The sequence below is a fragment of the Elephantulus edwardii genome, unplaced genomic scaffold, assembly GCF_000299155.1.
Source record: "Elephantulus edwardii isolate Elephantulus edwardi_28Jun2011 unplaced genomic scaffold, EleEdw1.0 scaffold00008, whole genome shotgun sequence".
Taxonomy (NCBI): Eukaryota; Metazoa; Chordata; class Mammalia; order Macroscelidea; family Macroscelididae; genus Elephantulus; species Elephantulus edwardii.
Genome location: NW_006399758.1, coordinates 6928158 through 6942523, shown reverse-complemented (window position 1 = coordinate 6942523; position 14366 = coordinate 6928158). Strand labels below are relative to the sequence as shown.

Here is a 14366-nt window from a genome sequence, read left to right as displayed (position 1 = left end):
TTTTCCCTTTACATATATTACATTTTTTATGTATTTACATACAAAACTGTGTTCAGGTTTTTGAGGAAACAACTAGACTGTCTTCCTTAGCAATTGTTTATAATCCCATCAACAGTGCTTTCGAGTTCCCATCTTCCCACATCCTCTCCGATTTGCTGTTGCTGAGGTGAATACATACCACATAATTGTTTTGATTTGCATTTTTCTGATTGCTTGTGATTTTGAACATTTCCTTATGTGTCTTATTGGCCATTTAAATGTCCTCCTTTTTGTTGAGTCTTTGTCTTTTGCCCATTTTGTAATTGACTTAACACTCTTCCTTGTGGAGGTTTGTAGGATTCTCTAAACTTTAATGATAAGAATCTTGTCTGAGATGTTTTTCCCTATTTGTAGTCTTTCTTTTCAGCCTATTTGAGAAAATTTCTGATATACACAGGGATTGGTTTTATAAAATCCTATTCATCAATTTTTATCCTTTCCAAGTTGGCTGTGTTTGCAAGTCTATTTATGTCATAGACTGGGGCTTCTTATACATTTGTTCTCATTTTATCTCTCAGTAATCTTTTGGGTTTTACCCCTAGGTCTCGCATCCACCTTGAGTCTTTGCCATAGTTGGAAACCCAGCCAAGTGCCTGGTTGAAGCAATGTAAATAAGATCCTTATGTCCCACTAATATTCATTTTGGTTAAGATTGTGGGGATATTAGGAAAGTAGTATTACAGTTCAGGAGCTAGAACACGTCAATATACAATTTTTCAATATATATATCAGGTTTTAAAGCAATAAATAATGTTTATTTGTGTGGTTTTTTGTTTTTAATTTGATCTGTATTGCATTTGGATTGCCTCTAGATTTGTGGCCCCTTTTGTAACCCAAGTATGGCCATTTGTTTTTGTTTGTGGACAGAGATCTTGTAATTTTATTCTGTGCAGTATTCTCACACTAAGCAGTACTTGTAACAAATCCAAAAATATTAAGCTAATGAATCAAAATGAGCAAAGTTAGATATACAAACCTGAAAAGGAAAAACTCATAAACTAGTATAACCAATAGCGCAATTGGTTATTTTTTTCTTTATTTTTAATGTAATCTAATTAAAATGCAGATAAATAGGCAAACTTAGAACAATGATAACTTAGAACTTCAGTTAAGTCAAATGAGTGCTTAAAAAAAGAAAACTATGTCACTACAAACTTGGAAGTAAGGGTGCTCTTGAAGCAAAGCCACATGTTAAAGAGGGCTAGCCTGTGGATGACAGGACTTTCCTTCTGTAGTTTTTAAGGTATACACTGTCTTCTTCAGCAGTTCTATTTTATTTAGTTCACATTCTGTCCTTGTTTTTAAGTTTGTTTCCTTCTTGCATGGTGCATCTTAAACAGGCATTTATTTTTCCCCTTGTGATTTGCTTGTAGTCCAGTTTGGTTACTGAAGCTTGCCAATATTGAGAAACTTACAGGTAATTAAAGGGGCAAACAAGCCCTTTCAAGGATAAGCTTTTAGTCCCTCTGAGGAAATTGAAGTCTCTATTTTCCAGATTTTCACTTGGCTTATCTGGTAAGCGTCATCACAAAGACCTGAGTTAGAATAAAGAATTTCCTGGTGTTCATCTTTAGGGATCATATTCTGGGTTGTGCCTTGGCATATTATTTTGGTCTCTGGTTTGCTTATTTTGCATGACTCATTTTGGAAAAATATGTATCTCTTTAAAAAGTATGTATTTACCTTGTCACTTTCTGAACTAACACTGCCAGGTTAGCCCCTTCGGGCATGCAGGGATTGATTATTTTTATATGATTCAAATTTCCTTGGTCCATGTGTTAACATTATAGCAACACTACCTGTTCGAGTGTGATGTAAGTTACATAATGTGTTTCATTATATAATTATGTTAGATCATAATGTTAGTATCAGTCCTAGTTCATTTTTTTCTCTGATATTTCTAGTGCTTTCTAGCTGCAAATGTGACCTTAGACATCTCATGTTCAAAGATTTATTTAGTAGTAACACTATCAGGCATAGTCTTAGATTTTAGGAATATAAGTATTCTGTTTGGAGGACAAGGTTTCTTAAAGAGGAGTTTCTAAACAAAATATAGACCATAGATTTCTGGAGGACTTTATTTTATTGATAAGCCTGTGCCTGGGATTCCCAACTTCTTGTGCTCATTATAGACCTTTTCTCTATCTCCTGAGTTCCATAGCCAGTTCCGTGGTGTTAGATCCAGAGCTCCCTAGTTATCTAATAAGCACCTTAAGTTTAGTGTAACCTCTCTGTTTTGATAGTGACTATCACTGTCCTTCCATCTGATGAGGCTATAAAACCTGAACTCATCATTGATAGTTTTTATATATCTAATCCATTAACACATTTCTCATCATAGAGCCCAGCCTCCCAGGTGATCTGTTCCTCATATAGATTGAAAAGGTATAGTGATAGAACACACCTCTGGCATACACCCTTTTGAATTTTGAACTGTGGAGTGTTTGCTTGCTTTGTTCTGAGGAATGCCTCCTGGTCTAAGTATAGGTTTCACATTAGCACAATCAAATGTTCTGGGATTCCCATTCTTAGAGTTAGCAACAGTTTGTTTGATCCACACAGTCAAATGGTTTTGTCATGGTCTTTTCCATTATATGCTGTGCATCAGAAAGCTGGACAGTAACAAGGGATGATAGAAGAATTGAAGCCTTTGAGCTCTGGTGCTGGAGAAGAGTATTGAATATACCATATAGACTACTAGGAGAACAAACAGATTTGTCCTGGAGAGGGTGAAACCAGGCTGCTCCTTGGAGGCAAGGATTCTGAAACTTCATCTGACACACTTTGGGCATGTTGGAAAGAGGGACCAGTCCTTGGTTAGGGCAATCATCCTTGGGAGTGTGGAGGGACAGCGTAAGAGAGGAAGAACCTCGATGAGATGGATTGATGATTCAGTGACTGGGGAAATGGGGTTAGGTGTGTCAGGCAATAAGGTTGGCTTAGTATAGAGCAGAGTTCAGAGCTGTTGTACATAAGATCACTATGAGTTGCAAGCAACTCCACGGCAAATAACAACAATCCATCAACATGATTTACTTGTTCGCTGTGTCTTCAAAGTCTGTACTCACCCAAATACTTCTCTGACTTCCACTGTTGAATTATGTTGCTCTCTAATTGGACTTCCTACTTCTATGTTTGTGTCCTTTTCTAATACCAGCCAAGCAGAATTGCTACATTCCCTTATTTTTCTTAACAGTTATAAAAATGCCTTTAGAAAATATATGCATTTGTAAAACCTAGGATTTTTTTTTTTTGTTTGCCTGGGATAGATTTTTAAATGTTGATAAAAAGGTCTTTGATTCTGTGTGACAAAAGAAAGGATTTTAATAACTGATAACTCTAGGGTTTTTTTTTTTAAAATAGAACTTTTATGCTATTGTCATGGAAGAGTGAAAACGAATTTGATGATTTGCACTGTATACTCATAGCTACAGTAGAGTATACTAAACACTAGTGCTTGTTAGCATAATGTCCTTGGTTCAGTAGCATCTGTATCATCAGTGTACTGGCTACAGCTAAATTCACAAGAGCCAGCTTTGGACTAGGCTGGGGTTCTGTAATTTGATTCTGGTGCATGCTCGTTTTTGAGAACCACTGACTTAACCATGAAAAGATGATAGAAACACTACTGAATGCATCTCATTAATAGACTGTGTGGTGTTGGTCATCTTTTTGAGACATTTTTAAAAAAATACTTTGAAAACAGTGTTCAATTAGTTTATTTGCAAACTTAGTGATACTGAATTGTAATGTGAAGAATGCCAAAGTGACAGATATTTTGTTATGTGTAAATTTACCATAGTAAATTTTGAAAAAGCAAAAAATGGATTGAAAGAATCAGAAAGGCATTTGTTGATATTCATATATGTAGTCACTCTTAACGAATTCCTTGCATTACTATTTGAAGGCTTTTGTATGCAGATGGTTGACATATTTGGTTTACATTATATTTACCAAAGTGTTTTATTGTAATTCTTTTTGTGTGTTTCTTTTAGGAGAGAAATAGAAACAAACAATAACTGTATGGAGATACCCTGTTTGAATGACAACACTAATGACGTAGACTCGGGAAATGCCTAATAAGTCAAAGAAGACATTGTTAAAGCTTTTTTTTTCTGCTTAAGGTGACATCTTTGAACACTTTAACACAGAACTGACTCTTGTAATGGTTTTCATCAGCGCATCTGCCCTTATACTCTCACCAAACACACTTGAGAACAGTAACTTCGTCAAGCACTTTCTGTCCTGAAGCTTTTACCAGTATCTGCTGTCTTTTGTAATTATGCATCCTAGCTAAGGCACAGAAGACTGAATGAATGCAAAGATTCATTAACTTTGAATTTGTTAAATACTAACAGTTAACCATAGGAAGTGGTTCATTGATGTAAGAGTCACACTGCTTCAATTTTTTCTTTGTTGTAGTTTTTAAATTGTCAATTTTTAGCTATTTGACAGATTAAAAGCAAAATAATCATGCCATATTTAGTCCAGAGTTCAAGTCTAAATGTTTATGTGGAAAATTATTGTAGTAAACTTTTAATATGGCAAAGCAACATTAAGCTCTATTTTAGCCAAATGAAACATAATCTGAAATTATATTAGAACAATTCCCTTGTCTTCAGACTGTTTGGTGTAACAAAATATTGATATGCAGCTTGGTGGATTTCACCAGTTAATGCACATTCTTCTCCCCTCCTTCCCTAATAATATGTATACTGAAAAAAAATGTGCATTTGTCTGAGAAATTATTTTGTTTGCTACCACTTAATGAATCTCAAATTTTGAGTAAATGTACCTCAGTCTAATCAGACTTTTTATGACCTTTATAACTACATTTAAAACCTTTAATTCCTATTTCTGGGTGTTTGCGAGCCTGATTGCTATCATGAAGTAAAAATTTATTACTCTAGGTATTCACTAGCAAAGTAAACATAGTTCTTGTTTAGCAAGCATATATACTGTTCCTCAACTTTTTTCTCCGGCTTTTGCAGTGTCCTGGCATCCTTAAAATACTTTGAAAATATGGCCTTGATCCATGGATTAAATCAGTATCTAAGTGAATGTGTTGATGTTTTATTGATCAGAGCTATATAAATGGGAATACAGCATATATCTGGGTATTCTTATAGTTATCTTTTTTTAATATCTTGTTTTTTTTCATTAATTACATATCAACATTAATTTTGTATCTTAAAACAAATTGATTTTGTTATAATTAAATGTGTCAAGCATCTGTATTAACTGATTTGATGATGTAAGGTTGTGAAGATAATGTACTGCCCCTTATATTACTGTTCTGAAAGGAGAAAGCTATGTAGAAGGAGGACTTGTTAAGGATGGAAATAGCAATACATTAGTTATTTGAATACCTTGATATTTTGCATTACCTATGTTTACATCATGTTTAGAAATATTTTCATTTACTATGGTCTTTGGTCAGTTCAATTCAAAAATCTTAGTGACATTTCTTTGAAACTTTTCATTTATATAATTATTTTTTTTTACAATATTTTCCTAAAATGTACAAATACTGTAGTCAGGTGAAAAAATGACAGTATTTGTGGATAATCATAGCTACTTCACAGTTCTTTTGGTAGTCTCAGAGTATAGTTACATTAGTGTTTACTGAAGGGAACATCAAAATAGAGTATATTACAAAATACAGACTTTCTTAAAGGAAAATTGCACCTATTTTACCTTTTTAAGAGTTTAAGAAATAAGCCATGCAATCTTGTAAAATGTCTCTTACCTATTTATATTGAAAATTGGCATTTGGGTATAGTCACTATAGCAATGTTCCTGTCAGTGAGGACTCTTGTCATTCTGGAGCTCCTGTTAGAGAAAACTGTAAAGGGTGACCTTGTAGGAAGGATCTGAGTCCTCTCCCTGAGGTTCTCTTTTTCTTGGTGCTTTATTAGCAACTCTGAATATTTTTATAAAAAAAAAAATAGTTACATTATAAATGGATTTAAACTTGTTTAATTTACATTAGGTTTCTATGTGAGGGATGTCATGGAAACGTTCAGCAAGAAGCTGATTGTAATAGCAGACTCAGAAATATGTCAGATGTAATTGAATCTTCTATTCATGGTGAGGAGTACATCCCAGTGCCTTTAACCTGGATTTCCAATCTTGAGTGAAATGGGTGCAGCATTCCTTTGGGAAAAACAACAACAAAAACCTTTGTTTCAGTGGATAATTTTGTGGTTTCCTCTTAAGTTGTCCCAGAATACCCACCTTCTCTTTATCCTTTTTCTGTCAAGGTATTGCAAGACGTTTTTCCCTAAGTGAAATTATTACAGGTTGTCTCAATAGCACAACTAACTGAATGTTTAACTGCTGTAGATACCAAAAGGGACAGAACCTGAACCTGGGCTCTACAACAGGAGACACAGAAGCAAATGTTAGAATAATCAGATTAAGAAAATTGTTGCCCAGTTAATTTTTTAATGTTTTTCTAAGTTCTGATTATGAATGTTTCTTATTAAAGTTGTGTAGGTATTTTATTTTGAAAGGTATTATAGTTTGTGTATTTAACAGTAAGGGGGAAATGTAACCAAAATTAGTATTCTTTCTCTATATACATATTGGTACTTGAAGATTCCTTTCAAAAGAAACCCCAGACTTTTTCCTAATTTCAATAATTATTTTAACTTAAATGATCTTTCTAATTCAAAAGCTGTGTTCTTTTTGAATACCATGCATGGAGGTTAAGCTGATGTTTAAACAGTTTGCAATAAAAAAAAAGAAAAAGAATCAGCTTGAGTCATTTAATCATTTCAGGTGAATTTTACTTCCTTTAGAAATACGTTTTAAGAGATTTAAGAGAATTGTGTTTTCATTAAGTTTTGCATATCTTTTGTTATGCCATGTAAATTCCCTTCTTTTAGTATGTTTAAAGGGAGACTGATAAAAATGATTAGTTCATTTACATTCACTTGTAGCAGTTACATGGAAATTTGAATTTTGTCGTGTTTGAGTTTGTTCATTCCTGTGAATGATGGTACAGTTAGGTGAGATTTTTCTGTTATGGTACCCAAACTCACCATTTGGTCCTCTTTAATCTTTGAGGGTTTCAATAAAAATTGTTCACTCATATCTGTGTTCTTTCCATTTTATCTTTGTGACTAAGGATTGTCTGCTGTAGATATTGCAATGTTTTGCTCTCTGTATTAAGATCTCCTGATTGACACATCTTCCAGATACAGAACTATTATTCATTCTAGTTGGCTATGTAAATAGAGAATTTAAAGAGAGAAAAAGATAACTATTTATCCTTCTTTTTCTCCATTCAGTTATATCTGGTTTTGTGTGATAGGAATTAATGGTGTCCCAAACCAAAAACCAAACCTGTTGTTTCTGAGTTGATTCCAAACTCAAGAGTGAGCCAGTTAACCCCATTCTTGGTACCTGCAAATGTTTTCCAGCCATTTGTTTGGAACCACTAGCTGCTCTACAGCTGAAAGGTAGGCAGTGTCCTCTGCAATTTACAACCTCTGACTAGCTGTAAGTAGCTTCTGACTTGATGGCATGCAACATTGTGCTGATAGGGCAGTGTGGAGACTAGTTCTGCACCCCGAAGCATTGATTTAGAGGGAGAAAATAGCTTTGACCTGGGACCAGTCTTGGTGGATCATTCCTGGTACTCTAGCAGCGTACTGTCCCATAACCAGAAGCCTAATTTTTACTGGCCATCTAATGGGAGGGCTTTTTATTACCGTATGTATACTTTAAGCTGCTCATTCTTTTTTATTATACTAGTTTATTTGCAAAACACATTGATTTCCAGAACAGATTCTTTGAATTTCCCTCAGCCCCCCATCAAATTATATGACTCCATGATTAATATCCCCTCTTCCCCCTGCACATCCATATCCCTCTGCTTCCACACTCCTTCCCCCCGGATCCTTATTCTACATTACTATATTTTACAATATTTGTCCTTGTGGAACTGAGTTAGTTCAGTCAGCATAATGCTCATCAGTCTCTCCCAAGTTAGGTAGTATTTTACAAAAATTATTGCTCCTGTGTGCTGTGTAGTAACCTAGTCTGTGAATGTACCACTTTTAATTGAAACACTGATGCTTACTTGCCCATGGCTTTTTCTTGCTGAGTGAGCCAATTAGAAATTCCAGTCTGATGATTGGGGAACTCCTGTGGTGTAAATTGCACTAACCCAAAGGCCAGGCTTCTGTAATTCAGTAAACCAGCAGTTTGGAAGGCGAAAGATAGGTAATCTGTTGTGATTTGAGCCTCAAGAAACTCAAGAAAATAGCAATAATTGCATTATAAAGCAGTTGAATGAACCCCCACCCTCAGTGTACCACCACCCAGATCATTTACAGTTCTATTAATGGTAGAATTGATAAAGTATTACTGACAGAAGAAAATTAAGATTATCTAAGGGAAAAGAAAAAAATCCCAGAGGGTGTGCCCATTTTACTGCTTATGTCTCTTAGAAAAAGCTAAATATTTAGCAGTGGTGTAATGAGAAGTTACATCTCACTGTTGTATGTATGCTCTGGTACACATGTTATTTGTTGTTACAGCACTACAGTGAAATACACAAATAAAAACTTAAAAAAAAGAGACTCAAGGAAAAAGGTTGCTATGAATCAGAACCAGTTAATTTGAGTTTTAAATTTTTTTTTTTTTCCGGTCACTAATTCTCCTTAGGAGTTGCTGATGGATTTAAGCCACTGGAGAACTGTGGGCTTTTGTTAGCCCCCAGAACTCTCCTCCAATTCATAGTGTGCATCTAAGGGAATCTTAAAGCTTCTTAGCCTTGCTCCAGCAAGCTTTTTCCTTTTTTAAAACAAAACAAAACACACACAAAACTTCCCCATTACATTCCCCTTCCTTTTTTCATCAGAAATTATATATTTAAATTTAACTCGTTCCTCTTCCTTAATTGCTTGCTGAGATAGGAACTGAAGCAGCAGTATATTATAGTTGGAATGGTATATTATTTTTTAAAGAATTGGTGTGGTCTTGATCTACAAAGTGACATAAGTTACTTGCTTCAGCCTACTGTTTTGTTAGGCTGGACAACAGGCTCCTTGCTTTTTTTTTTTTTTTTTTTAATTTATTAATTTTCATAAACATTTACAGAGATTTTGGGCTTCCACTCATTCATTGTTGCACTATTCTCTCTACCCTCCTCCCAGTTTGTTCTTGTCCAAATGCCACAGTGCTTGTCAAAGCCAGTTCTGATTAATCTTCTTTGTCAGTGTATCCTTTGCCATTCCCTATCACTCCTCCCTGAGAGAGACTTCACCCTGAGTCATAAGGAAAAGGGAACGGCGTATTCTCTTAGCTACTTCCTGCTGAAAAGGGACGCTGTGGGTTTCAGGGTGAAGATCTTCTCTCACTACTCTAAAGGGCCCCTTTGGCAGTAGGAAACACATAGACTATTATGGAGATTGATTTTGGAATTCAGATGCACTCTTATTGATTGTGCTTGGCTGTACATGTACATATCCTTGAAGATGTATCATGGGGGTGTTGCAACCTAGAAGACACAAATTTGACTAACAAGTTATAAGTACATGAGTCCAAAAATTATGGAAAAGTAAAAGAAAAGATTCTTTCATTGTTTTACAAACCCTCCCCCAGGTCCCCTCCACCATGTAGCCCTCGCTCTAGTCTCCTGTGATGACAGAAATACCCAGTTACATCTCTCTTTTAAATGGTTCTCTCCCTCCTCTGTTTCAGTGCAGTACACATTATTGAACCCATCTTACTCAGTCTCTCCCCAGCCCCAAGGACAGTCCCATTCTACAACAGTGGCATCATGTAATATTTGTCCTTTTGTGACTGGGATATTTCACTCAGCATAATGTTCTCCAGAGTCAACCATTTTGAATAATATTGCATGAGTTCCTTGTTTTTTAATGCAGCATAGTATTCCATTGTGCGAATATACCACAGTTTCTCTAGCCATTCGTTTGTTGATGGGCACTTAGGTTGTTTCCAACTCCTTGCTATTGTGAACAAAGCTGCAATAAACATGGGTGTGCATATATCTGCTTGGATGTCAGCTATGGTCTCTTCAGGGTATATTCCCAGTAGTGGAATTGCTGGGTCAGGCTGCTTTATTGGGACATCGTTTTCAGTCAGACGTCTGGTGCTGGAGCACAATTACTCTTGGCATCTAGTAACTTTCTTGAGTATTTCCATATATTTCTGAGCTATCTTTTAGTTTGAATGTTTCTCAAGAATTATTGGTGCTGCCTTCAAAGTTGGTTTATTCCAGGTTGATGATCTTTTTATTTGTTTTCTTTTATAATAAAATTTAAATATAGGATATTATGAAATCTGACCAAAAGATGATTATGTCTCTGAAGATGAAATTGATTTGGAAATGGCTGTGTAACGGTGAGTTTTCTAATTGATTGTAGATTGTTTTGAGGTTCATCAATTCGGGTGTAATTCAGTCACCGTATCCTGTGCCATCCATTCTCGCAAACACCTCCATGCAGGAGACTGTTGTTAAAATAACTATTAATCCTGAGGGTCTTCATTTCTGACCTTACGCATTTCTCCACGTGCTACCTTTCCCCAAGTCCTGGCCTCCTGAAAACATACCCAAAGTATGTGATAGGAAGATTCACCAGCGTTGACTCTAAGCAGCCCCCTGGTCACACCTCTTCCAAGAAGGACTTGTTCTTTTGGCCATCCATGAAATCTTGGCAACTGAATATAAAGATGTAGACATTTGCACTTAGTTTTAAGTGAATTTTCAGTTCTCTGAAAAGTATAAACGTGGTTCATAGAACAGAGATAATAGGAAACTCTGAAGATGGTTTTTTAAGAGGAAATTCCAGTAAATGATTAGTTGTTTTTAATGAAAATATTTCAGGTTTGTGTGTACGGCTTTTTATGACATTGGTTGAATTAACTTTTTTAAAATTGGAAGTTTGCCTTTTTAAATTCCAGAAATGGTTATTATCCACTGCATTAAACATGTTGGGTTGAAACTTTTTTTTAAAAAAATTGGCTGTAAGTTTACATTTTTATTGACAATTTAAATATCTTTGCAAATAAATGTAATTATGAAAAATACTCTTAGGAAATATGTACTTCCTAAAGATTTATGTTGAGTATTTAAACTGGAATAAATATACACACTAATAATTCCTAATATCTAAATATGAAACTTTTAAAACCATGTCAAGTCTTTGGATTTCTTTAAGCAAACTGTTCCTCTTTTGGAAAGGCACACATTTAATTTCTCAAGGAATTTTGTAAATTGCTCATACCCTCATACTTATTTAAAAGACAATGCCCAAAGAAGAAGTTAGCCATTAATAGGTCTCTTGGAATGAACTTGGGAAACCTAGACTTTCCAGCTAACTTTGTTTTAGTAGACTGCCTGTTATAAATAGAAATAATTTACTCATGTGGTGTTTATTTTTATAGGCAACCATATTGAAAAAGTGAAATAGAGTATTTTGAGCAGCTTTTTAGCAAAGGTTCAATTTATAAATAAGATATCAATACAAAATACAGTAAAATAGATAATGAAATTTTATATAATTTAAATAATATAAATATTAAACAATGCATTATTATTATTATTTGCTGTTGATATGTATTGTTGACTCATAAACTGAGCCATAGCTGACTCTCTTGGTGAGTTATTTCACGGGAGGAGGAGGGCAATACTGGCATAGGAGGAGATTGCCCATCCTGCTGTGGAGCAGCTACCGGATTTGAACCATGTACCTTTAGGACTACAACGAAGGAATAAATATTTTTATGTTTTATATATGTGTATATACATAACTTATTTTGTTCATAGTTATGAACCACCATGAAGTTACAAGTTGTGCTAATGTCAAAGCCTCAGAAGTGGATCTCTTGGGTTTTTTGTTTTGTTTTATTTTTTGTTGGTTTTTTGTTGTTGTTGTTGTTGTTGTTTAATTCAAGAATACCGCTTACTCTAAACTATCTTATTCTTGGATAATTTTGCTAAATCAAATCTATAGCCACATGTAGTGAACGACACAGCAGCCATATTCTGCAAATCTCCATTTTGTGCCAGGTTCAAAAGTGCAGAACTGTTCATCATTGTGGTTTGATGTTTGAAGGGAAACAGACAAGTTTAACCATTCCTTGAACTCTAGGACTAAGCAAGCAGGGATGTGGATAATGGAATGTCTCTCCCTAGAGACTCTGTTTATACTCAAATGCTAATGGTTTTGCTTGCTGCTTGTTAAGAAGTGCAAACAACCTTGCTAGCAGGTGGCTCTTAAATCTGAATGTACTGTCGACCTTAAGGCGGAGTTATTTTTCTGTTCACTGCAAAATGAGTATAAAAAGGCTGGAAAAAATAAACTCAGTGCTACACAGAAGTTTTTCTGTATGCCTCTCCTAACTCTCTTGTGTATTTTATTTCCTTAATCTGCGCTCCTCATTATCCTAACCCTGTTTGTCTTGACCGGCAGGCTTCGGTCAGCCACAGGTCTTCATGGACTGACCTACTAATTTATTAAAGTTGGGTATAATATGATAATATGATGTATATACATCATTAAGTTGGGTGGCAAACTTGTTAGAATCTACACTTTTGTGAATTATTGAGGAACCCAAATGCAGGATATTACTGTTGATACTAACTATATTAAAACAGACCATGTATAAAACATCTGTATTAAAACATACTATGTCTTGTTCTGTACAAAACAGCTAAATTTTCCTATCTTCTTCCGCATCCAAACTGCTTTAAGTACCACTTGCCACACTGATTGCCAGCTGATTTTTCACAAAGGAAAAAAGAATTTTTACAAAAAGATGATGCTAGGAAAACTATTTCCAGATGTAAATGAGTGAATTTGGAGTCTTAGTATATTTCATACACAAAACATGAAAATAGACCAAAAAACTAAATTTAAGAAATAAAGATTATTTTTTAAAAATCCCTGAAACATAGAAATAACTCTTTATGATCTTGAATTTGGCAGTGGCTTCTTGAAAACAAAAAAAAAAAAAACACAAGCACAAAGGAAAAATGCGGAGTTCAGAAATTTTGGTTATTGGAAGACATTACCAAGTAATAGAAATATCATTTGTTCCAGCATTCTCATTAGACAAGTTCTGAAAGAAATAAGATACACATACCCTTGTTTATTGCTGCTGCGTTTACAATAGCAAGGATTTGAAAACAACTGAAATGTGCATCAATGAATGGATAAACTATGGAGTATGATGCATCACTGAAAAGTGGTAACTTGTGAAACAGTGCAGTGTGAAGAGATCTAGAAAAAAGGATACTGAGTAGCATTAGAGCAATTAGGATATAAAGACCCTTATTATAAAGGGAGCTCTTGTCTAGTTTTTAGAGACTTGTCCTGCTCCCCCCAAAGCTATGCCTCTGTGGAGGTTCAAATCTTTCAGAGGGAGTTATAACAGTCTCCTCCCATGTTATTGAAACCTTGAAAATCCAGTGGAGGATCAACTGTTCATCTTTTCCAACTCTGCAATTCTTGGATGATTATTAGCGATAAAGGGAAAGAGTGGAGGAAACATCACGAAGGTAAATTGGGTGAAGGAAAAGGCCAAATCCAATAAAGGATTGATCAGACATTGCAATTAATATTAGGAAATGTATATGAATGTTGCAAAACCAAAATTATTTGTTAACCCAACGGTAATAACAGTCAAGAGAGTAAAAGATGCAGCATGCAGGAGCAATGACTTTAAAACACTACGTAACTTGGAAAGGACTGGAGAGCATTATGCAGAGTGAACTCAGTCCCCACAAGGACAAATAGGGTATAAAGCCATTGTAGAATGAAGATGAGGATCCAGGGGGGGGGGAGTAGAAGCAGAGGGATGAGGATGTGCAGGCAAGGGGAGGGGGGAATAATCATGGGGTTGTACAATTTGATAGGTGGGGGTGTGAGAGAAATTGGGAAAATCTGTTCTCGAAATCAATGTATTCAAATTTTGTAAATTAGTATTAAATTCATTTTGTAACTGGGTTATCAGTCTTCTGGAGGCCCAAAAGTATTCTGTAAATTTTTGTTATAAGACACTTGTCTGAGATGGTATTTCCACTCTGTAGGTTTTCTTTTCACTCTGTTGGGAAAAGTTTTTTATTTTTTTGATGTGCACTGGCATGTAATCCTTAGAAGCTCCCCTGTAACCAATTTTATCCTCTTTAGAGTGTGCATTTCCGGTTGTATTTGGAAGTCTCTATCTTGGCTGAAAGCAGGGAATACCAGAGGAATGTCTGTGTTTCATTGACTATGCAAAGGCATTTGACTGTGTAGATCATAACAAACTATGGCTGACTCTGAGAAGAATGGGAATCCCAGAACACT

The 14366-nt window shown here is 35.2% G+C and overlaps 1 protein-coding gene across 1 annotated transcript in view; it reads left to right on the top strand.

The window, feature by feature from the left end:
• YTHDF3 (YTH domain family, member 3) overlaps positions 1-7135 on the top strand; it is a 35603-nt gene extending 28468 nt beyond the window's left edge. Inside the window, exon 5 of the mRNA XM_006880437.1 lies at positions 4035-7135. Within this exon, the coding sequence (XP_006880499.1) occupies positions 4035-4058 (24 nt within the window). The 3' untranslated portion in view covers positions 4059-7135. The remainder of the gene's footprint in view (positions 1-4034) is intronic.
• The last annotated feature ends 7231 nt before the right edge of the window (positions 7136-14366 follow it).